This window comes from Diadema setosum, chromosome 21 (assembly GCF_964275005.1).
Source record: "Diadema setosum chromosome 21, eeDiaSeto1, whole genome shotgun sequence".
NCBI classification, from domain to species: Eukaryota; Metazoa; Echinodermata; class Echinoidea; order Diadematoida; family Diadematidae; genus Diadema; species Diadema setosum.
In genome coordinates, this window is record NC_092705.1 from 29,971,350 (window position 1) to 29,996,835 (window position 25,486).

General features: G+C 40.7%; 3 protein-coding genes across 3 annotated transcripts; 2 read left to right on the top strand and 1 right to left on the bottom strand.

Moving 5' to 3' along the window:
* Positions 1–205: 205 nt before the first annotated feature.
* LOC140244721 (uncharacterized) lies at positions 206–5,899 on the bottom strand. Its single transcript, XM_072324335.1, has 4 exons — positions 5,785–5,899; positions 4,976–5,036; positions 2,234–2,350; positions 206–1,943 (listed from the first exon to the last, which is right to left on the bottom strand). The coding sequence occupies exons 1-4, from the start codon at positions 5,897–5,899 to the stop codon at positions 362–364; spliced, it is 1,875 nt and encodes a 624-aa protein (XP_072180436.1). The 3' UTR covers positions 206–361.
* Positions 5,900–21,229: 15,330 nt separating this feature from the next.
* Positions 21,230–22,216, top strand: LOC140244535 (uncharacterized). Its single transcript, XM_072324161.1, has one exon. The coding sequence runs from the start codon at positions 21,230–21,232 to the stop codon at positions 22,214–22,216; it is 987 nt and encodes a 328-aa protein (XP_072180262.1).
* A 1,906-nt stretch (positions 22,217–24,122) lies between these two features.
* LOC140244465 (uncharacterized) lies at positions 24,123–25,094 on the top strand. The gene has a single exon (XM_072324101.1). It carries the CDS (start codon positions 24,123–24,125, stop codon positions 25,092–25,094), a length of 972 nt encoding a protein of 323 aa, XP_072180202.1.
* Positions 25,095–25,486: the final 392 nt, after the last annotated feature.

Below are 25,486 nucleotides of genomic sequence, written 5' to 3' on the forward strand. Positions count from 1 at the left end.
TTCACAAACGTTAATGTGAATTACTAACACATAGAGATGTTTATGAAACCAAAATACCTGAATCAAACAGTAAATTCTTCAAGGCACCTTAGATCTTCAAACTCATCTCTGCTTGCTGTACCATAAACTCATAATTCTTGGGGTGATCGATCATTTCTGTATGCTGGCACATTCCTATGGAATAGACTCCCACAAAACACTCGTAATCTGTCCTGTCTAAAAAAGTTTAAGAGCTCACTTAAAACCTGATTATTTAGACCTGAAGCTCAAACATGCAAACTTTAACATGATGATGATGTTCCTGTGCCTAAATCATGACAGCTGGCAATACAGTCATGTCTATGTCATGGAAGTACTCTTCTTAAGTAAACCTGCTCTGATGTTCCTTCACAAGTTCCGCTGTTGGTAGTGATGGTTGCATGGCGATCGTGGGGTGAATTCTTCGGGGGTCATCTTCTGCCAGTGAGACATGTTGTGACAGATGCCCAAGTGTTTCGGCTCGCATCCTGAACACTTCCAACATGAGTTGTGGGATGTACAAGTAGGTCTTTGGTTCCTTGATTGGGAAGACTGTGAATTGTTTTGTCCTCTTGTTCCAGCGCTTACCCCACCGCAGACGTCCATCTTCAGTTTTAGCTTGCTTTCGGTCAGCGTGGTGATTCACATCAAGAACAGCCAACAAAACTCTTGTGGTGTAGCCTACTGGATGAAAGTAGGAACGCTTGGTGGCGTACATGAGCAAGGTTGCGTGGAATGACTCCAGGTTGCCAGTATGTCGAAAATCAGTGTAGTAGGGCAAAGACTTCAAGAAGCGTTTGTCCATGATGATCTCTTTGAGTTTTTGGTGTGGAGGACTGCCAGGAGATAGCCAAGGTGTTGTTGCATCCTCAAGCGGTTCATGGTCACATTCTCCGGCTCTACCATCCACGGTGAAGAGCCATTCATGTTCATTGACGACATGATGGAGAACGCCAGCAAAATTACCAGCCAATTTCTCGGAGTCACCTTCGCATGTTTGTGATGAGTGCCAGAAATGGTTACTTATCTTGCGTATCCAGGGTTGTAATGCTGCACAATTCTTCTGTTGCGCTGCAGCACTCAGTTTCTTTACAAGATTTTTGCTCCCATGCCAAAGATCCCATTGGTGCTTTACACTTTGGTACTTGGCTGTTCTTTTCATGGTAGCGGCAATCTGCGGATGTGCATCGGTTACGACTGACTCAACTTCTACTCTGGTCATCAAGAAGTCCAGGCCTCGTGTGAAGGCAATGCGCTCCATATTGGGTGACTTTCCCGCAGCCTCTTGCATCATCACGGTGTTGGTGTGGAGTATTCTAGACGTTTGCTCATCACAGAATGAGTAGGTGCAGAACGTCGAAGAATGACCCGGCGAGTCTGAACGTCCATCTCCTGAAACAACCACAGGGCCATCATATGTTGCTAACAGTTCTTCTTGTTTGTGTTCATAGAACTTCTTCACGGCTGGAGCGATGTAAAGTCTTTGGATTCTGTCAAATGTTGTTCTAGACAGCATCCTCAAGCTCATGAACTTAGCCATTGTAGCTATCTTTTGGTAACTGTTCCCTGACATTACTATGCATGATGACACCTGCAGATTGCCAGCAAATACACCTTTGTATCTGGGCTGAGATGTCCATGAGGAGCCATGTTTTCTTGCGCATTCCCATATGATGATGATGGCTGTTCCTTTCTGCACAGTTCTATAGGCAAAAGGTTGCTCACACTTTGGGCATGTTGTTCCATACACAGTTTTCACAAGCTCAAGTAGTTTGCCTTCAAACACAATGCATTTCTTTTCATTTATCATTGCCATCTCCTCTGCTTCCTTTCCATCATCTTCATCATCGGAGACATCCTCGTTGGCACCAAGCTCATGGTCAAACACATGTAGGTCCAGTCCTTCTAGTATTTTATCCTCCACTCTGCATAAACAAAATTGGAAAATGTATGTCAGCACTTTTTGCATATAAAGTTTGTAACAACTGCATGTACAAATTAATCACTGAACTTATTCTTTTCTACTCAATAATGAAAAGGTCAAAATATGATCCATGTGTATAGTTATCTTAATATTTACGAAATGTGCACTGTCTTGTGATATTATAAATTTTGAAATTATTCAATGTTACCACATTGTGATGCTCAAGTTTGTGGAATCAGCTTTTCCAGTTACTACGAATGTTGATTAATAAAACACTAGACTTAAACATACACAGAGGATGTCTCAGAAGCAATGGCCTCATATTCAGGATATGTCTGCTGCTGAGGACGAGAAGGAAGGTAATCTGTGTCAGAATCCGTGTCCGCCAACACCATGGGCTGCCGAACTCTGTGTTGAAAGGCAAGAATGAGAAAAACAAGTAGAAATTACGCGGTGCGTAATATATGTCCCCGCCGGAAGTAGCATTTAGTAGCAAAATGTACAATATAGGTAAAAAGATCAAGGTCAAAGGTCAAAGAAGTCAAAGGTCAAAATTCTATGTAGAAGTTTCGAAGCCCTCACCTAGTGCCATCACATAAAGTAAACAGAATCGAAATCGGGTTACAAATGGCGAAGGAGTAGCATTTTGTAGCCAATGTACAATATAGGTAAAAAAACAAGGTCAAAGGTCAAAGAAGTCAAAGGTCAAAATTCTGTGTAGAAGTTTTGAAGCCCTCACCTAGTGCCATCACATAAAGCACACGGAATCGAAATTGGGTTAGAAATGGCGAAGGAGTAGCATTTGGTAGCAAAATGTTCAATACAGGTCAAAAATCAAGGTCAAAGGTCAAAGAAGTCAAAGGTCAAAATTCTGTGTAGAAGTTTTGAAGCCCTCACCTAGTGCCATCACTTAAAGCAAACGGAATTGAAATCGGGTTACAAATGGCGAAGGAGTAGCATTTTGTAGCAAAATGTACAATATAGGTAAAAAATCAAGGTCAAAGGTCAAAGAAGTCAAAGGTCAAAATTCTGTGTAGAGGTTTTGAAGCCCTCACCTAGTGCCATCACATAAAGCAAACGGAATCGAAATCGGGTTAGAAATGGCGAAGGAGTAGCATTTTGTAGGCAATGTACAATATAGGTCAAAAATCAAGGTCAAAGGTCAAAGAAGTCAAAGGTCAAAATTCTGTGTAGGAGTTTTGAAGCCCTCACCTAGTGCCATCATATAAAGCAAACGGAATCGAAATCGGGTTAGAAATGGCGAAGGAGTAGCATTTTGAAGCAAAATGTACAATATAGGTCAAAGGTCAAGGTCAAAGATCACAACTGAAATTCTGTATAGAAGTTTCAAAGCTCCCATGTAGTGCTATCATATAAAGCAAACAGAATCAAAATCGGGTTAGAAATGGCGAAGGAGTAGCATTTTGAACATTTTGATCACACAGGGACGCACAGACGGACACACGGACACACAGACACACACACGTACGGAGCCTGTTTCATAGTCCCCTACTCGAACTCGTTCGGCGGGGACAAAAAAGACATAAGTATTTAACTAACCTAATATATAGTGCATACAAATATAATGTATTCTTGCATGTCTTCATGCACGTTATTGAAGGGTGCTACATGTATTGACCGATTCTGTGACGCGCTATGTGTATTTTTGGCATGGGCAGCGCCATTACGCGGTGTCTCAGCCGACCCCCCTTCCCACTCCCCACCCCTCTCCCTACATTAGCACGCGCGCAGAATGAAAAACTGATGCATGGTTGCTTTAGCCAATGGGCGTCTCGTACTGAGTGCGCGAATGCTTGCTTAGTGCGCGAACCTTTGTTACAAGTGCGCGATAAACATGTTGCCCGGGGGGTGGGGGAGAGCAGGGGGGGTCGGCTGAGACACCGCAATTTGAGCTCATGGCTGCGCCCAGTGCCATAAAATGTCTGCTGCCCTCAACGAACCCGAATCGGTCAATATGCACAAGAAGTAAAAGGATGTAGGTTCATATCTGGAATACTTGTTGAAATATATGTTTAAACATATATATCTATCTGCTTCATATAACTTAGTATTTCACCAAGTAATCCCAAAAGTATGTGACTGCAAATGAAAACCCCACTCCTCTGTTACAGTTTGTAGGACAAATAACAATACACATTTTCACCAGGATTTCAATGGAACATGAGGTACCAAGTTGATGGGAATATTGATAATTTTAAAAACTTATACTTGATACAAGACTGTCAATTTTATTTTCATAGGACTGGGGATATTTCTTCACTCAGAACAAGGGTTGAGGTTTAAGTGTGCAGTTCAACAAGTGTAATACATACTGTGAAGGAATTCCAGAAGCAGTGCCACCTGTTGAGGGAGGTAGGTCACCTGGATCCAGGTCAGGCACTGTGGTTGTAATATTTGGCACTTCATGTCTGTATTGAAGGACAGGGAGAACATAACAAATATGGCCACTTATGCCACCCAAAAGATAATTTGATAGAGGTGCTGGAATAAATGCACATTTTGCAATGGAGTGGTGGGTGGGGGCTGAGCATTTACCCCTCATGCATTCATTACTTGAGAAAAATTTGATGTTTGAAGTTACAACAAAACTTATCAGAGCATCTAAATATAAGGTAGTTTCATCAGAACAAAGTCTTAACCAGATCCAATGTGTAAAGATGGACAATGTTGGACAGCTAGACAGACACACAGCCTGCATATATTGCTTTCATGGCAACCGAAAAAAAAAATAACAATAATAATGAAAAAATAAATAATTAAATAACAATACATTGTATTATAAAATGCAGTCACATCCATGCACATAAGAGGGTTCATGCCAAAAGTACATATAAAAATCACATAATTTCTTGGTGCGAGCATTCTGCCCGCCATCTGAATAAGGTATTTAATCATTGTCCTATGTCCAGCAACTACCAACACTACTGGTTTTCCCATAAATACTTTAATCAGTTGTCCATTATACCTATTGTCTGTTGCAAGGAAGAAAAGAAAACACACACACAAACGAACCTTCCTGAAAAAGATGGGAGGAGGGCCTTCCGTGTTCGCGGAGTTGATGCTTGGATTGGTTCTGTGCAATCAATGAAAGTACGGAATGAGTAGTTGTAAATCATTTCTCATGAAAATAGTCTACAATCAAATACTTTGCTGTGGTGATGTGATATAATAATGTGAAATAAGTTTAATTTTCTATGTTTCTATTTTTCTTTGTAGTTGCACTCTATTAAAATGAATATGAGATACTTCTTTACCACTGAAGGAGTTGGTCGCTATGCTTCGTAGAAGAGTAGTTTTGATGACTAAGAAATACTGTCAGAAATTTTTCAAAACTGACAAGATGACAGTCACAACTTAAAGCTTGTGCGTAAATTTTTGCTGCATTCTCGTACTGTAATCCCACTTCCAATGTTTTCCATGATTATTCATCAACGCAAGATGCTCTTTCAGCGACATTTTATGATTTTTTTCTTTCAAGTGTCACGCAACTTTTGAGACCTAATTTGTTGCTCCTGAGCGTACCATTTTGAAGCCATGCCTCTTTAAGATTCTTTTTCTTTCATAAATTAGAATACATTTATACTAAATACATCAATCAAAATGTGAAAAGTCTAACTACACAGTCTTGAAGATTACATCATCTCCTTTTGTGCAAATTTTCCTGAGAATTGCGCAATCCACTGTGATCTGAAGGGTTTTGCCCTGCCCCCCCCCCCCCCCACTTAAATAACTATATCTTTGATAGGCTGTGCGAGGTTTGAGGGCAGAGGTCATTATTCTATTTCATCTTTTTTTTTTAGTGGATTTTGCATTTTGCTCACCAAACAAGGTTTCCTTGGGACTGGCTATGGTGGGAATGTTTACTGCAGATGAGGAGGCTTCTTCGGAATCTCTAGACAGCAAGCCTGATCTGTGGTATGATGGAAAGGGTAACATACAATTTCAACACAAACATAATATAATATGAAATCATATAATATGTAATAACAAAGATAATTACTCTAATAACAGTGACAATATGAAAAAATAATACAAATAACAATACTATAGTAACTAATACTACAACTATAATGATAAGATCTAACTAGATTTCAGGAGATTAAAGATTACATATGTGAAGGAACTAGAAGAAAATAAAATGAAAATTTGTAAAAAGATATATTGTCAATTCTGAATTAAAAATTGTTTCTATGTTATCAACCACATGGTAAAAATTTGGCACTGGAAACAAAAAATCTAGATGCACATTTTCTTGTTCTCTAATAATACACAAAGTAGGCCGACATATATACTTTCACATATCCCAACAACTCAATCTCCCACATTTTTACTTTTATTGCACACATTCACTCACCTATTATCAACATCAATTGATACGATATTGTTAAACTTTCTAAGAAATACACATAGTATGTACAATACAAACCTGAAGTAAGTGTGGTCATGGTGCAATCCTGAAGTACTACAAGTCTGGGACGTAACTCCAGGGGGTGGCAATGTGGCGATGTCTTCACAAATAAACATTTGGTAATGTGTTAACAAAGCTGTATTTTTTTCTTCTTCTGTTACATGGTATTATGGTTGCTGATAGGCCACTTTAATCCTTTTTTTTTTCATTACTTCAAAGGGTTCATAAATCAATTTGTACGACATGTGATATGCAAACATCTACTGCTTGTATGAAGTATTAGCCCCACAGAAAAATTGTTAGATACACTCAACTCTCCAAACATCAAAGGTCTATTCATGGTCCCTTCTCTTTATATTGTGTTGTTTATAACTCTTCACGAGTCAAATTTTTTCCCAAGTCAATAATTAAGCTATTTCTTTTGTCCAACAGAATCGCAAAACTAAATACAGCTGGGTAAAATGATTTTAAGGTTTAGCATACACACAAAATCTATTGCTCCAGTTACAGTAACTTACTGAGGTTATACAAATATGTTTATAAAGTCTGAGGTGAATTCTTCTTTACATGTCTGTAGGTACATGTACCTATAGAAATTGTGAGTGCATAATGGAGTGGCTCATCCACCTCCATGTGTACAGATAGCTCTTTACATGATAAGATGTCTTTTACTGTACAATAATGGCTTGATTGTCTCACGTCTTGATGATTCCTTTTTTTTACGCTTCTCAAGACTTCTTCACTATACATTATTTACATATCTTTCTCTTTTTTTCTAAAGGAAAGAAAAGAAACATTCTTACCACTTCCATCTATGTGAGTTTCTCCTACAGGCATCACTGGCCCTGGCTGAGTCTGTGAACAGGACTTTGCAGAACTGCGTGCACATGGTGAAAAAAGAAAAACATACATTTATGTTCATTCAAACTCTACAAAATCAAATTATGTTCTAAGTACTGATCAATGTACCACACTACCAAGTCCCCCCACATTCAAATGTTTAGCTGTCTATCTTTTCCTACATATACAGATTCAATAATGAGAAGAAACACGACTAGAATTTGGATTGCAAATGTACACAAATGTATATTGATCAAGCAGAATCAACAAAATCTCACAAGGTTGTTTCATATAATACATAAGGTTCTGTGATGCAATTTGCAACACTTTTACAAAGAACTCTGGTTTGTCCTGTTACCTAGAATATGTGTGATCATGGAAGAAACCTTTCCCGATGGAAGTGTCCTCAACAGAACTACTCTGCTGAGTGCTATGTGATACTGATGACAAGTGTGATGAACCTGCAATGAGAATTGGAGGTTAAAATAGAGTTGAAGGACAGTCTAAAAATCACATGTGAAAAATATGTGTAGCCAAATCTTTGCAAGAAAGATATGCTTGAAATGCACACATCACACATTTTTGTATGAAAGGATTTGGGGAAGTGTAAACTGAATTCCCACCATGGATAGTTTGTTCAGTTGGTAAATCAAAGATAGGAGGATTACACTGCTGACAGCTTTATGATAGTTTCAAGGAAAAGATCCATTTATGCAGTATTTTTGCACTCTTCATTGTTTTACTAATATGAAGAAGGTGAGCGTTGTATCACCTGCCTGGAATAAAGAAGCATGCCGAAACCCTTTCATTTGACTAGGTAAACTCACAGTTATAGTTCTGTCAGCTTAGTCTGGTGTGAATAATCTTAAAAAAAACCACACACACACAAACTGAACATAGAAACTCATAGTTAAGTACATGGCAAATAAGATGTAATGCCTCCTTCAGGCAGGAGCATAAAGAAATTATTGTCTATCTCCCTCTTAAACAAACAAAACACTATTGTCTCAACATTACAGTGTGAAGGATAACCATTATAAGTTAACCTATCACAAGTATCAGTATTTGAGGTTATGTGTGAAAAATGCCCTACAAATTAATGAAAACCGTGGATAGTAGACCTTTTTCCATAGTCAACTCAGTGTAACATCGCAAAGCCATTGGGTTAGCTTTCTACCAAACACTGATAAATACCAATCATAGGCGTACCTTTGATCAACAAATAAGGGATGTGTCCAATCCCCCCTCCCTTGTAGTTATGCCACTGATACCAAATAACGGTAATTGATGAAGCTCATACCTTTACATGTTACAAACTGATAGGTTCATTGCCCCTTGACCTATGACCAATATCTGTATTAGAATTCAAACAATGGATTCTTATGAACTGTTGTTCATCGACGACTTTCACACCAATCAACATACCCATTGGACACTCCTATATGAAGATGTGAAGGTAAATAAAACTGTAACTTTCACGTGCAAGGGTATTGTACGTACACTACTGTAGTACTTATTGCCACTGACCTGACACTGTCAGTGTAACCAAACTTTAATGAATTTCAACTGTAAAGGATTAATTTTTTTTTCAGAATTTACATATCAACATACTTGTAGAAATTCACATGAAAAGATGTACACTTCACCGGATCACTTGAATTTGGCTTCAAGATTATTGGACCAAATGTATTGGAAGTTTGACTATAAATGCAATAAAGATGCCTGAAACTTTTGCCAAGTTTATGAAAATTACAATTTGTATATCCAAATTCCTTAACCAAACTTAAAATGTAGGGCCCCTAAATATGATAAAAGAGGAGACTTTGCTATACATTTAAGTCAATGGGGACAAACAGTATTTGAATCGCAGCCATGAAATCTGGCTATGCAAATTCAACCTGGATTGTTGACGCTAGCTGCTCAGGAAAGTGACCTCTCTGTATCTATCTAGATTCTGCTCCACAGTCAAGACAAATTATACATTTGCACATGAAATACTTTAAATTCTCAATACTGTGATGACAAAAAAACTTACCACTACTTGCGATTCCCTGACTTGACATATGGGATGTCGATGTCAATCTGTATTTAAAAATAAAAAGAGGAAAACTTAACGTTAGAACTATTCATGCATGGGGAAATGGATTTTTACTTTCATTTTTGTACAACTAACCTTCAAGTCGAAGTAGGGCCTAAACTAGAATCTATTATTGTTAGATCTATCATCTTTGAACCTATAGTTCCCCTGTTTAAACGTTAAGAGTTCTACCAGATCTATTGCCAGAAGCTATAAACTGACCCAGCAAATGTCATTTCAATTACGGCATTATCATAATTTGACATAAACTGAGAACTTAGAGAAGTTTTTCGCGGAATTATACATAGAAAAATAGGCCTACTTGTCGATCAAACGTAAAGGCCCTAAAGTTACTGATACTAGATTAGAAAAAGTCATTCCACTTCAATCATTGATTCATGTGTAGACTTCTACTCACACATCATCTGGATCTGGATTCCTTGAAGTTGTTGACTTGGCCAGCTGGGGTTGCTTGATTGGCGTAAGCCGTGGCAACACAATTCCACCGTGCATGTCGTAACACGAATTTGCCCATTCTAAATTCCTGCAAAACTGTTCATGCAACTCCAGCAAGTGGAAAGCAAATTTTTCATCGGCACGCTGACGCTGAAGCCTTCCCCTTTGCATCTGGTCTCTTACTTGTCCTCCAGCTAAGAACACGTCTCTCTGCGTTCTCCACTCGTCGATAGCGTCAAACAAGTAGATACGTTGCCTCGAGTTGGACGGCTGTTTGATCTCCATTGTGAGGTTTCATTACTAATTTAAACCAAAGCCAAGGCTAAGCCGAAACAGTACAGCACTTTTTATTGCAAACAGTACACGCATACCACACACAATATTGATATTGACATACCGGTACCGACGACTTTCTATCAACTTTGTTGTGTTACGATCCGGCCCAACGTACTGTAAGCTGTACGTATACTAGTAACACATATGCAGCTGACGCGCAGCAGACAACATTGCACGATGACAAGATCATAACAACCTGCCATATGGCCATAGGCATTGCAACTTGCTATACATGAAGCTTAGAGTTTTAATATTTCTTCATCAAAGCATATTTATAAATACCAAATATTAAACAAAGTAATATATGAATAATATATGATATTGTTATAGAATATTTTCAGACATTTTGAAACATTATTGCTTAGATTGCTGAAATTGGCACCATAGTGCAAATAAACAGAGACTGCTCGACTGGAGCCAGATACGTACATGTACGTACGTACACCCGACAGCTCTCTCAGTTGTGTCGCGACCGAGAGAGATTTTCATGCGCATGGCTGTTGTGCGGTTTTGTGCGTGCACCCATTCGGCCCCATTCGGTAGGTATTCGGGCGTCCATGTTGAAATTACAGTGGACGGCTCGCACGGCTCTCGTGCCCCATCTGGTTTTCGCTGGTGCGCTGCGTAGCGTCGTGTTCGGCATTCGGTACGTACGGGGGTACAATAACGGGAGGAGCAGCTTGTCGTGCTTTTCTACTGAGCTGCGAATCGCCTGCGACGACCGATTGCCTTTAAACGTTTTAGATCTAACAAACATTAAAACGTTAACGTTAAGTATAAGTCGTCTGTACCGGTAGCGGTACGTACATTATGTTTTTCAACCAACTCGTGCTTGTATAAATTATCAATCCTTACATATTTTCAAAAGAATAATCCCATTGTTGACACAGTACAGTAGGTCTACATACAGTACAGTAGGTCTACATACAGTACAGTAGCCTATAGACCTTATGCATTGACGTCATCACTCGATTGACAACCTCTCGCGACGCCATCTTAGAGGGCAAGCGAAGTCCTTGACAATGCGCGCGCGCAGCTAGCTGTGTGCTTTTCTTATGCGCGCTAGCGGCGATCGCCTTACTCGCCGCTAGTCCCCAGGCCAGTGGCAGTTTTTTTTACCATCAGACGAGTTTGACATGACATGACACATTATGCAGCAATATTTGGGTAATTTTCTCACATTGTGCAATCGAAATACTCACAGTAACTAGAGAATTCCTAGGTTATATCGCAGAAATTTGCATCCATAGCGCAACATCGCCGTTCGCTGAATGTATGTCGCCATTTTGAATTTCATTAGCCAATCACATGCGAAGTACGTGTTTTACTAAAAAACACGTAGAAATCTACCTCGCATGTGATTGGCTAACGGATTCGTAGGTTGATGAGCTGTTACGACAGCTGGTTTTCATGAAATTGTGCCAAAATGTTGGATATATTATTAACCTGGTGAGTGCAATGCATTCCTCAAATGTTGATTTTGCTATACAAGCTTAAATTTCCCGATCTAGGGCTGTGGATTACATGCAAGAGAAAAGACAGTAAAAGAAACATCGATGTTGTGTGTAAATGCCCATTGCCTCGCGTGTAAAAGCATGCTCCAGCAACGCATCGCTTGCCCTCTGAGGGAGGGCGCCCTTCAGTTTGTAAGACCGTGTGACGTCATATGCATAAGGTCTATATTCGCTACGCTGTTGTAACAGGCACCGTATCGGTCACATCATGCACAATTATAGGTGCAGCGCTAGTGTCCGAGTTTGATGATGTAGAAATCTCGCAACAAGTTAGTTAGGCATAGGGTCTAACGTGACGGTTAGGGCCTAGCTAGGCAATGCTAGACCCTAGGGCCTAGTCAAGGGCTAGGGCCTATATTTTAGACTGCTAGTTCTAACTAGAATTCTACAGTGTAAGTATAGGATCATACACAATGCCTGTCTCGATCATTTCCTACCTTGGGTCGGCTGTATGATAGCCCTACTACCTTGTACATCGACCACCCTCGATCTTGTAATAAACCGACCGTGTATTAATTGGCACACTGAACGCTTAGTACGCACTTCACTGCACGCAAAGCACATGAAAATGGATTGGCTTTGACTGTTGATGAGGATGGTGTGGGAAAACGCGAAAATTCACCGTTCATTAACACAGTTAATGGTTTTAATCAAGGACAAAATTTCGAATGAATATTTTCACCGAATCGTAATGTAATGTCTTTGGAAGTTTCTAAAAAGCTTCGTACAACACGGTGTTCAATACAACTCGGTTTGCGTGCATTGTCAATGCAAAAACAGCGGTCGATCTCGATAAGGAGCGTTTCTCCGCGGGGAGCTGAAACGAGGCCACGCAAGTTCGACGGCTATATTTTTGCACTGAAACTTCGAATCGAAAAGGGAACAAAGGCATTTGATAGCCTAGCTCGATCTGGATTTTCTCAATCACATAGGTCAAGTTTTTTGCATGAATTTCAGTGTTGAATATTCTTATCAAGCAAATAAACATTAGGCGGTCGATGAGTAGTAGGTCCAACCGTACAACCAAAATCTACTGTAAACATAATGAACCCCCTAAAATCCAATAGTAAAGTGCAAGTTAAGTTCTGCTACTTTTGCTGTCAGAGCAATTCATTCTTTACTGAGCATCATTGCCATCAATGATGCTCGATGAATTATGGTCTACGTATAAGCTTCCAGTAGAAAAAAAGGCCTAGAACCCCTATAGAAAATGAAGATGAAGACAGAAAACAGATTGTGGTGTTTTTAACGCACAATATAGTCTATGCACCACATGTAAACTTAATGCCTGTAGTAATATTAGTGGAATAACCTCCAGTTCTATTTGTTTCGTGTAGGTAGGTGGTTTGGAACCAATTTTTGGCACTTTTGTCACTTTCGAATAAGTTTCTATGCAAAGATTAGAAGCTTTTTTCTCAGTCTGTCAAGATTTCCATGCCAAATGAAACACATTGTGCAAATTCACACAAACTTGTGAGAAAAATGTTTATAGAATGAACATTTTTGCAGAAGCTAATGATCATGCATAATTCACTCCATCATTTATGTTTTTGTTATTAACTTGAGTATTATATTTTTTTTCCATTGGGTTTATAGCATTCTTTCTGGGCCACCCTTAATATGATTACAAATGCAATCTTGTTCCCTAATTTGTACAGATCAAGCAAGACTTCAGCCAGGAGATCATGGCTGAAGACAGGATGTTTGCAGCATGGCCATGTATGCTGACAAAGTACTCTAGTATGGGGAATCAAGATGTCCATCAAAGCAAACGCTGCTTATTCGTCACACGGGTGACACCGATGGCCTTTCCCAAGGTACATTTTAAATAGTATTTGCTCTGTGTAGAGATTCTAATCTACAGCCCCAGTACCACCCTTTCCTTTTTTTGCATTTGAGTTGAGGTGAATTTATTAACAACATTAACAAAATACTTACAGTATGTACACGACTATTAAAAAAAAAAAAATGTTAGACCGAGAAATTCATTCAATGCTTTTTAATCAATTTCTAAGACTTTCGCAAAAACCTGCAAAAACTGAAGTGGATCTGTAATTTCAAAGCCAATAGCAAAGAGATCATCCGGGCTCTTGATGACTCTGCTTTGTCCATCATTCAACTTGCATGTCATGATCCCGTATTTGGTTTTGTTGCCGATTCAACATCATGAGCTTCCTTGGCATTTATCATGCACTGACCGAGTGACACATTGCATGCCTTTAGATATTCATTGATGTACACACTTTTCATGTTCTCTTTTCCTTTCAGACTAGAATGCCCAGAATACAGTTTGTTCCTTTTGTTTGCAATAAAGTGGACTTTGATCTGCCTGCTCTTTCCTTCTTACCTTTTCCCCAAGATGATGACAAGATCATGAAGATGAGATGTCCTCTTTCCAAATGTCTAAGCCAACTTCCTTGGCAACATTTGACTCGCCCTCAGTAAGCTCTTCCTCTGTCTCCTCAGCCCCCTCTGGCAGGCCAGTCATGCAGAGATTGTTCCTCCTTAGCTCTATGTTGGACCTCGTCCTGCTGGAACTGAATCCTCAAGAGATGACGTGGATTCAGAACATCTTTAATTGTGCTCATACAAGCTTCTTTCGCTCCTTGTATCACATGCGGTAGTGCAGCTTTAATGACTGTAACTAGAGCTTGGACAATTATTTGGGAGAGGCTGTCTCCTGCCCCTCTCTCACATTAAAGCACCCCACGGCCACACAGTTCATGTACACTGAAACTTCTGGACGGTTTGTCCGTGCCTCCTTCATCTAGCATTCCCCTTTTCTTCTCCACTGCCTGATCAACTCACATGATAATCAAGCTTTTGTCATTATAGGATAACATTAACAGAGAAGTCTTTTATGAACTATTAAAGTTTTTGCATTCTTTTTCCTACTACTTGGAATAAAAATCACTGGACCTTGAACATCTCTTGCTCTTGCTAATCTAATTAAGATATATGCATATTAACTGATCTTGCTTTATGCAATGCCAGAATATGACATGAACCTCCTGCAAAAGCCAAAATGTCATTCATATTGCAATAGTCTTTGTTAAGCACTTAACAGTAGTGCAAGATTATTCTTATTAAGGCACTGGCTGTCAACACCATTCAACTCTCTTTCATCCAAGTTCATGGTAACTCTGATTGCTGCTTTGTAAAATAGCATGATGATTATTACAGCATTATAATTCTAATGCTTGGCTTTACAAGTTTGGCTCTACTCATCCACAATTACTTGCCCGTCTTGGTAGTAAATGCCGTTGCCAGAATCAGTCCCTCATTCAAAATGTGTAGTATTTTCTACAATACCCTCCAAACAACTTTAAAACAGCCCCCCCCCCCCCACAGTTAGTAATCCTGGTTGCAATCAAGTACAATATAAGTACATAAGCTAGCATCTGAATATGAGCTGATACTTGTCAGCATTACTCTTTATCAGCCTTGATTGTGTTAATATTTTTAAAGGGTATATTTGTACTTATCATTCAAAATAATCCCCCTGTGTCATACATTTTGCTCCACAGAGGAAAAAGAGACGCTTGCATTCAGCATGCTGCCGCTAGTTTGCCGAGGCTGGATTGCGAGGGTGTGGGGCAAGTGCTCCTTTCAGGAGTCGTTGGAGTTATTCTACGACTTTCAACCTGTAAGTACCTAACTGTTCAGAGGCTAATCTTCCAAAACAAGGGATGCGTTGCCCTCTTATTAAAATGATGAGATTGACTTTGACATTGCAATACAAAATATAAAAATCATCAAGCTGTGGTCCATATAGTTACAGAAATTCCCAGTTTATGCTGTTTCATTTGTTAGTTTAGTCCATGGATTCTACATATTTATGCAAATTTACTATGTTGCTAATGTATGCTGTGAATCACAATATTTTTTTTTTTTATGAAAAAAAATATATTACATAGTCAACATACATATTTACTTTAATTTGTGCCTGACTGCTCAATCACACACTTGTCCAATATCAATATGTCCTTTTCATTTTGATAAAAAGGGGAAAAAATTCGAATGAAATGCAAAATTGGTCCCAAATGTCGCCAACAAGGAATTATATTCAGCAAGATGCTGGAAATATATCACATACCACTCATATAGATCCAGTGTGATACACGGTGTCTCTCCCCCCCCCCCCATACCAAAAAGAAAAAAGACCTCGCATACTCCTTAATGTTCCTACAATGTAAGTGGACACAATTGTTATACTACTAGTATTGGAAAGAGTAACTTACCCAAAATAATGAAATGCAATTCAGAAGTAGTTTTTGTTTGATAATACTTTTTGCCTGGGCTTGCCAGCAATAAAATTGATTGCCTTTCAGAAGTTCCCATAGGACACACAGTTGAAAATTCATTCAGCCAGGTCATGGTTAGCCCTTGCAAGAATAGAAAATGTAATACATGGATGTCATATACTACATAAAATACCCAATTTAGGGTACACGTTTGCGAATGAAATGTTGCAGAATTTGGCCAGGCACTTTATTATGAACTCTACCTTGAACATTGGAGAGGTGTGGGAAATATATCTGTTCTGATGGACTTCATTATACCAATGCCTCAACCCAACACTTCTGCGTAGATTATTTCAAGATTTTATCGAGATGTATATGCATGTTTCTTTTCCACTTCCAATTCATTTTACAGGAGGGCACAGACCTGGCTTTCTACATTGGACAAATTGACAGGAAGCAGAGACCACAGCCCTTCATCTTGCTGATGGGAGGATCCTGGAAGAAGCCACTCCAAACCTTTGTCATTAGGAAGTTTTCGCTACACGACGCGAAGACCGAGAATACGAGGAAGCGATCACTTGTGACAGTCCCCGTACTCTGACTCCCGTCCCCATATCTATGCAGTTTCGCTTTCCTGTACAGGACGGAGGCGTGGGGACAAGATCGCTGATTGGTTGGCTGACTGGCTGGCTCATTCCTGCCCAGCATCGGGACCGAACGCTATTTTGGCCAAGTACCGTACTCGTTTTCCCCCGGACGGGACGTTCCTCGGATTTGATCATGTGCAGAAGCAAATTTCGCACATGACACGCTTAACTCCCGGCCGCGTTGTGCTTGCGAAAACTCCCTATTGTAGAGAGACAGGAATTCTTGTTTCCAACTTTGACAAAGGCTGTGGACTGTGCATTCAAAGTGCATTATGTCCCAGATGTAGAGTACCAGGCTCAATGTTTTGCTGCCTGGCAGTTCTTGGAGACAGTTGTGTACAAAATGCCTGGTAAAGTGACGTCCAATTCTGTGAGAGAGATCAGGACATACCTGAACTCTTCAAATCAGGAAGATTAGATGCGTAGAATAAGATTTTCATGGTCATCAGAAGTTTAATTGACAAAGTTGACTTTTAGGTCATTCGTCAGAGCAAAGGTTTGGTATCTATGTTTTATTTGTTTATAACTTAATAAGTAATGGATACATGTCACATGGAAAGATCAAAGGTCATGAGAAGATTGTTCTATTAGTGGGTAATGTTGGCCCTTGAAAACTTGTGATAAAGATGGTCTAGAAATGAATTAAAAAGGGTATTTTGCATAGTAGTGACTTAATGAAACATTGGGCAAGATCTTCACAGGTTTATACTGGAGCATGACAGTCAATTTTCAGAAATATAGCAATTGTGAAATTAAAACCTCATATCTGTTGAGCATAATGGAGGTGACACTCTGTACTGAATGTGGCCTTCATAAAATTCAAGATGAACTGTTTCGTAGAATGTATATTTCCATTATGGATTTATTTCATTGTATATAGAGTAATCTTCATTACTGCCATCTCTATCACAGGAGTGACAGAGATGATCTTTGCTGGACAGATGTGCTGTACTTGGCACATCCCAGTTATGAAAAAAAAACCTGTATGTGTTGGAAGTTGGTATGACTTCTCAAATTACACCAGTAAATAGGAGTAAGTTTTATTATAATTACAATGTACTGTATATGCTATTTGGTCTGTTCAGATATGCTGAATATAGGTATGGAGTAGAATTTTCACAAGAGATAAAACATATTTCTTAATGTGAATGGTTTCTCCATCTGCAGTATATTTACAGTCATCATTGTACTGTCAAGGAAATATAATCTAATAACCCCAGACTTACTATTGCAGATGTTCCCCAAAAGCATTGCAACTGAGATGATTCAAAATGTTGTAACATCAAATTGAACATTGTTAAAAATGATCTAGTTAATAGAGAAGCTGTGTAGTGCAATACCTTCAGTAATATTTTCTTAGTGGGGCAACAAAGTACAGTATTGGGACAGAAAAGCAAATCCTTAGAGGGCCATTCCCTTATTTCAATTCAGCTGGGAAATCACTTAACTCAAGCATAACAAAAGCTCGTGACTTTTCCTCTGCAGTCAAACTGCATATTTTTACTAAATCCGCGCAAGTCGACACATTTTTCTCGGTTCTCGAGAACTTCGACTTATCAAAGGTTAACTGTATAAGAAGAATTGTTACTCTGTATATATTCTGAAAATGGATGAGACAATTCTTGATTGGCTCAATTTGTTATTTGTAATAAGTTTGCACATCGATGGACAGATTGACCGACTGAAGGTTTTCTAATGATACGCTGTCAGTGATATAGACAGTGAAAATATGCTGAAATATATAATTGGCCAAAAAGATAAACATTTGTGTTATTGTGATTATATACAAGTGAGTTGTAAAGTAATATGGGATTAAGAACTGTTTAAATTCTAAACATGAATATTTAATATTTACTTTAAACAACCCAGTTGTATAAAATTACTTTTAAACAACCCGGTTGTATAAAATGACTTTTAAACAACAGTTGTTTAGAGTTTTAAACAACTTTTTTTTAAACAACTCGGTTGTATAAAATTACATTTAAACAACAGTTGTTTAGACTTTTAAACAACTTTTTTTTTAAACAACCCAGTTGTATAAAATGACTTTTAAACAACAGTTGTTTAAATTTTCAAACAACTTTTTTAAACAACCCAGTTGTTTAGACTTTTAAACAACTTTTTTTTTAAACAACCCAGTTGTATAAAATGACTTTTAAACAACAGTTGTTTAAATTTTCAAACAACTTTTTTAAACAACCCAGTTGTTTAAATTTATTCTAAACAACAGTTGTTTAAATTTTTAAACAACTTTTTTAAACAACCCAGTTGTTTAAATTTATTTTAAACAACAGTTGTTTAGAATTTTTAAACAACAAAGGGTTAAAAGTTTAAACAACTACGTGTTGTTTAATTTTTAAACAACAGTTGAGCGATTCACCGGTTAACTTGTGGTTGTTTAAAATTTTAAACAACCTTGTTGATTTTTTTCTAACAGTGTGGTTTCAAAATAGGAAGTGTTCTTCTATCAACTATAGGTTTTCCCGGCCAATTTCGCACTTTTGTCAGTCCAATTCCTAATTGCTGCATTCAATTTAGCAAAATATACCATAGATGACATGTTCGGTAGTTCAATTTTATGATCTCTTCATTCAAATTAATTTTGAAGCATTCAAATTACCTTTAGCCTCATTCTAATTAACACTTTTTCAATTGAAATTCGTAAAACAAGCACCATTTGGTTATTCGCTCATTCAGTTTAGAATGATATAGTCACGTGATCACGGACATGCTGCTCTCGTTCATTCCCATTCATTTTTTGGCAATCAATTTAACATCTTTTGCAGTCAGTTTAGCATGCATGCTTATGGTTTGCTTCTTTCTTTATTTTCTTAACATAGTTATTGTTTTCCAAGCGTCATTAAATTTCATATTTTCGTACTCATTTCAGAGATTTTGGCAACATTTTTTTTCTTTAATGTGCTTAGTGTCTCTTCAAGTCCGAAGATAGTGCAACATGTGCATGGCCACAACTTATCTTGCCGTTGAGCGCTTTATTCCGTGTGTCGGCCAGTTGTAGGAAGTCAAGGTTATGATCATCAAATATTCCTATAATTCTTTTTCTGTCCCCTTGAGAAATACGTCTGTATCTAACTTGTGCCGTCATGACTGTAAGAAGATGAAGTTAAACTAGAGTATTGGTACATGTAGGCCTAAAATGTCATGTATGAAAGAAAGGGGCGTTACAGAACAGCAAACTCGAGTTTTATGATATGGTCAAAAATACGATACTTTTACTGCTTAACAGTGCGTGGATGAAACAATAAGTCACATAGAAATACGCGTTTAAATGTTATCACGTTTTCAAAACAGAAATAACATGGCGTTAATTTAAATGAACATGTTATATATATAGGAATTTGACTGCCCATACGCGAAATTGAATGACTGAAATACCCCTTTCGCCAGTGCTGGCGAATTTGAATGACTGAAGAGCACGTGCCAATTTGAATGCCCGTTTTACGAATTCGAAAGGCACATGTGTAAATCTCATTGATCGGAATGCTAAATTGAACGAACAACTTGCAATTTTGAATGACAGAATGTGCAGTGAGGATTTCCGCTAAATTGAATGAACCTTCTATCAAATGGACTGACAAAAGTGCGAAATTGGCCGGTAAAACCTATAGTAACGATAATCTTTCGTTCATTTATGCTTTTGCAATTAATAGTCAGATTTATAGCACTCTTTTGGGCCACGCCGTATTCAAGCATAAATACTGAGTTGTCTCACATAACCAAACGAATACTGTAACCAATTCTTCTTTCACTCGATCACTGTACGAACCTGCCGACCCGTTCGATGCAAGATCTTACACAGATCGAGTCATGTCGAGCTGGTTTAAGAAGTCTAGTAGAAATCGAGTATTGACCGTGTAGCGATCGTGTATTGATTGTGTGTAGATCGGGATGTTCGAGTAGAGATCTGTGTGGTTGTCGAGGAGAGATTCTGGAGATGTCGAGAATGGTCGGATGTGGATCGTAAAAGATCGAATAGCGGTCGGCAAGGGATCGTGTTGAAGGACGATCGAGCATTCGGTCGGGATTGGTCTGGTAAAAATAGGTGATCGGGATTGATCTCGCGTGATCGAGTTGATCTGATCGGCAGTGGGAACGGGGTATAATAGGAACGAAAATTGTGGCAGGATGATGTACAACACGTAAAAGTTGATATAGTGACTTAGTCCACTGCCTGGACTGTTTTGTGTGATCATTTACCGCGCGCGCACACCGCTACAGCACGCGTATGCCCCACCGTACGCTCGTGTATTACTAGTAATTCTACTTCGTACAGCCTAATTTATTCGGAATCATGTCTGGGTTGTACACCTGCCACCGATCAGAGAACGCCACACATTCAAAGTATTGTGTCCTTATTCAGATGCAAATGAGTACATGTTCATGTAGTGTGTATAAGTAGCCTGCTCACATCCGTACACGTCAGTGTACATTTTGTGGCCGACCAGAAGAACTACTAGAGATGGAAGACCTGCAAGGCGATATTGAGCGGCTGCTCAACGAACCATGCTCTCCAATACCGGGCAACATGCAGCTGGCGAACGACAACCCAGGCGGCAAGCTGAGAGGTCCCAAGGGCCGAAGCAAGAAGACGCCACGCCCACAGGCAGGGGCGCATCCCCCCGAAGCATCTGCTGTCACTACAGCGGCAGGCGCTATCCCTGCCCCATCCCTTTCAGCAGGCGTGATCCCTGCTGGCTCCCTGGCGGGCGCGATCCCCGCCCAGATGACGGCACCAGCGGCGTTGGGCGCACCCCCCAACGAGTCCTGCTCTGCGTCTCGCTTCTCGGAACTCGCTACTGCCGTCTCCACACTGCAGTCCACGGTCATGTCCTTGCTGGACACCCAAGCCCCTCCAGCTCCGCAAGAGCAACCACCCCGTGACGACGATATCGACATGGAAATTGAAGAGCTGGTTCAGCAGGACAGCGGGGTTCTCGGCGAGTTCTCTGATATGGTGGAACACCAGAGCGAACCCGTGGGAGCAGCAGTAAGCGGCAAGCTCGCTAACATTGTGAACAAGCTCATTCGGCTGAAACTTAAAGAACCCGCTCTGAAATCTAAGCAGGAGTCATATCCAAGGCCTGCCAACTGTGAGGCCGTTGCCACTTGCAGAGTTAACCCAGAAGTATGGCACGTATTAAAAACCGAAACACGAGTGACAGATTCGAAGCTACAAAAGGTGCAGACCCTTTTTTTGACGGCAACGACGCCCCTTGCGCGAGCAGCGGACGAGCTGCTATCGCAAAATACAACCCATTCCTCCCGGGCGGCCAAACTCATTCTCGACGGTATCGCCCTAATCGGAGCAGCAAACGTCGAGCTGAATGCGAAACGCAGGGACTTCATCCGACCCGAACTCAGCCCGGCGTTCCGCCCGCTGTGTTCCGAAGATATAGCGCAGAAACCATCCACGTTTCTGTTCGGGGACGACCTCCCACAAAAGTGTAAAGAACTTCGCGACACTGAGAAGCTGGGACTGAGTGTTCGCAACACCAGTCTCCCTAAGAGGAGCTTCAGGCAGGCGTATAGGGGCGCCTACCCGAGGAGACACCCCGGGCACCCCGGACGATACGATCCGTACCCGCAACGGAGGAACGACGGTCCCTCCTCTTCGAGTTTTCGACCCAGGCAGCACCCAAACTTCAGCGGCCGACGGGCGCCGACATATCGCGGCCGTCCATACAGAGACAACCCGAGGTCGGACAAGTAACTAGTCCACAGGACGGAGTGAGTAAATTGCCTTCAAAGACTTCGACTCCCCCGGTTGTGGGAGGTAGGCTGGCTCAATTTGCGGATAGTTGGAAGCTGATTACGTCTGACCAGTGGGTCTTAGACGCTATACAACACCACCATATTGAATTTGACCATTTGCCTTTTCAAAATTTTGTTCCAAACGAAATAAGTTTTCACCCCGTGAAACTACCATTATCGACCATGAAATTACGAAGCTTCTCAATAAGAACGCAATTGAGCCATGCCTCCACCAAGACGGGGAGTTCGTATCTAACATTTTCATAACGCCCAAAAAAGACGGATCTTTTAGGCCCGTCATTAACCTGAAAGGCCTGAACAAGTTTGTTTCATATCACCATTTCAAAATGGAGACTTTTGAATCGGCACTCCTCCTTGTAGAACCAAATTGTTTTTTTTTTCGCTTCTATCGATTTGAAAGATGCGTATTTTAGCATACCGATAGCACTAGAACACAGGAAATTTCTTCGTTTTCAATGGAAGGGAAAATTGTTTCAGTTTCGCGTTCTGCCCTTTGGACTGAGCAGTGCCCCCCGAGTGTTCACAAAAGTGCTAAAACCCCCAATAGCTGCCCTCCGTAATTTAGGATATGTATCATGTAACTACATCGATGACGCCCTACTAATCGCTCGTAGCTACGACGACTGCACGGCGAGCGTTAAGAACCGAATTGAACTTTTCGAGTCACTTGGATTTGTCATTAACAAGGAAAAGTCCGTGCGCGAGCCCCGCACCAATATTGAGTTTCTGGGCCTCATTATAGATTCAGTAACTATGACAATCAGCCTCCCAGAAAGAAGGAGCGACACCATTATCCAAGCATGCATTTCTTTGGTAAAGAAACGGACAACGAAGATACGCTTGCTATCTCGCGCTATTGGGCTCGTCCTTGCAGCGGAAATCGCTGTTCCTTATGGGGCCATTTTTCGGAGAGATCTTGAAATTGAGAAAAATACTGCTTTGCAATGCAATCAAGGGGATTTTGAAGCTATCATTTCCCTGTCAGATAAGGCACGTCATGTCCTCCAGTGGTGGGCATCAAATTCAAGTAACTCATTTTCACCTATCATGCGAAATATTGACCTGGAATTCGAGACAGACGCATCTCTCGAAGGCTGGGGCGTCTACTGCCCCACTAACAAGCGCAGCACGCACGGACAATGGAGCTCCGGAGAAAGGAATCTCCACATTAACAATCTCGAATTGCTTGCAGTCCTTTTTGCCCTCCAATCACTATGTTCAAACGAATCCGGCATTAACATTCGCGTTAAATCAGACAATGTCTCAGTAGTGTCGTGCATTAATCACTTCGGGACTTGCCATTCCCCCGAGTTACATAATATCTCGCGCACAATCTGGCTCTGGTGCCTAGACAGAAACATCTGGCTGTCCGCCGTACACATTCCTGGCGTTGAGAACTCAATAGCAGACGGCTACTCGCGCACATTTAATCTGAATACTGAGTGGATGCTCGCAGCACATATCTTCGACTCACTCTCTGAACTATTTTTCACACCAGAGGTAGATTTATTTGCATCGCGCCTGAATTTCCGCATGGCTCCTTTTGTTTCTTGGCGCCCTGATCCCGAAGCCATGGCAACCGACGCATTCTGTCTCGATTGGGGGCGCTTTCGCAGCTACATCTTTCCCCCCTTCTGCCTAATGAGTAAAATTCTACGGAAATTATCTAACGATCAGGCCCAGGCCATCGTAGTTTTTCCCTTGTGGAAGACACAAAGTTGGTATCCCAAGCTAATGAGTATGCTAGTAGACTACCCAGTGATTCTGCCTCCTGCTAACCAGATTTTATCTCTCCCTTCCTCCGACAGCCAACATCCGCTATCACATCACCTGACGTTAGCGGCATGTCATGTGTCCGGGAACGCCTACGCATCAGAGGCCTGTCACATGCACCTTCCGAGATCATCATGCGGTCATGGAGACAGTCAACTCAGAGGTGCTATAACTCGGCATATAGGAGATGGCGCCGTTTCTGTTGTACGTGGAAAAGCGATCCACTTTGCTCGGATGTAAGCATCGTTCTTAATTTTCTGGCGGAGGAGTTTCACGCTGGCGCAGCATACAGCACTCTGAATAGTTTACGCAGCTCATTATCTTCGTTTCTACTCCCGTGTGACGGCCATCCAGTGGGATCACACCCACTCGTAACGAGATTCATGAGAGGGGTCTTCAACTCTAGACCACCGCGACCTCGATACAACTCTACCTGGGACGTCGCTGTGGTTTTGAATTACCTTCGCACGCTCAGTCCTAACGACAAGATTTCACTAGCACAGCTGTCTCACAAACTCGTCATGCTCATTGCCCTCGTCCCCAGTCAGAGAGCACATACTATAGCCTACATAGTTCCACATGACTCATCGGTCTCGAGGTCATCAGTCACCTTCTCAGTCAACCACATCACTAAAACTAGCAGGCCCGGGAAACTCGCTACGGCGATACAGCTGTCAGCATACCCAGAGGACGACCGCATCTGCGTTCTCCAAACGTTACGCGAATATCTTCGCAGGACGGCAAGTTTTCGAAGCGGGAATCGGTACCTCGTCCTCTCTGTCAATCGCCCTCATCGCAACGTTTCCCCCCAAACGATTAGCCGATGGCTTAAAGGCGTCCTCCAGTCAGCCGGTATCGACACAGCTACATATAAAGGGCACAGTACTCGCGCCGCCTCTACGAGTGCCGCTCTAAGAGGCGGGACGGATATAGACACAATACTGTCCACAGCAGGATGGAGTTCTGCTAGAACTTTTGCGAGATTTTATCAGAAGCCTATCGAACTGAAGAAAAAGTCACTTGATATTTCATCTCTCGAGTAAGAGCCATGTTATTTTTTGCTTTGCTCAATCTCACGAGGAGCCCCTGCATGAATAAAGTTTGATCATGCCCGAACAAATTACTCGGCTTGTTGAGTCTCATTCAACCATCGTCTTTGAAATCCCAGACATGATTCCGAATAAATTAGGCTGTACGAAGTAGAATTAACAGATTCAACGAGATTTAAATGAAATTTAACATTGAAGTTTAATCATAATTCTACGAAGTACTAAGCCTAATATGAGGAATCATGTCCCACCCGATGATACGATTCATCCCGTCTCCTGACGTGAATGAGTGCTACGTAATTCATGAATGGGATCGAGTTGTGATTGCGAGAATGAATTTCTTGCCCGCCCCTTTTACTGTGGTTGAATGAGTCTGACTTTAAATA

What these genes read in the sequence shown, in the direction of transcription:
- LOC140244721 (XM_072324335.1), bottom strand. Translation starts at nt 5,899, where the DNA reads ATGTTACCCTTTCCATCATACCACAGATCAGGCTTGCTGTCTAGAGAT. An exon ending in TCCCAAGGAAACCTTGTTTG is followed by an intron (nt 5,037 to 5,784) that starts GTGAGCAAAATG and finishes TTGATTGCACAG; the next exon opens with AACCAATCCAAGCATCAACT. An exon ending in CTCCCATCTTTTTCAGGAAG is followed by an intron (nt 2,351 to 4,975) that starts GTTCGTTTGTGT and finishes CTTTCAACACAG; the next exon opens with AGTTCGGCAGCCCATGGTGT.
- LOC140244465 (XM_072324101.1), top strand. Translation starts at nt 24,123, where the DNA reads ATGTCATGTGTCCGGGAACGCCTACGCATCAGAGGCCTGTCACATGCA.
- LOC140244535 (XM_072324161.1), top strand. Translation starts at nt 21,230, where the DNA reads ATGACGGCACCAGCGGCGTTGGGCGCACCCCCCAACGAGTCCTGCTCT.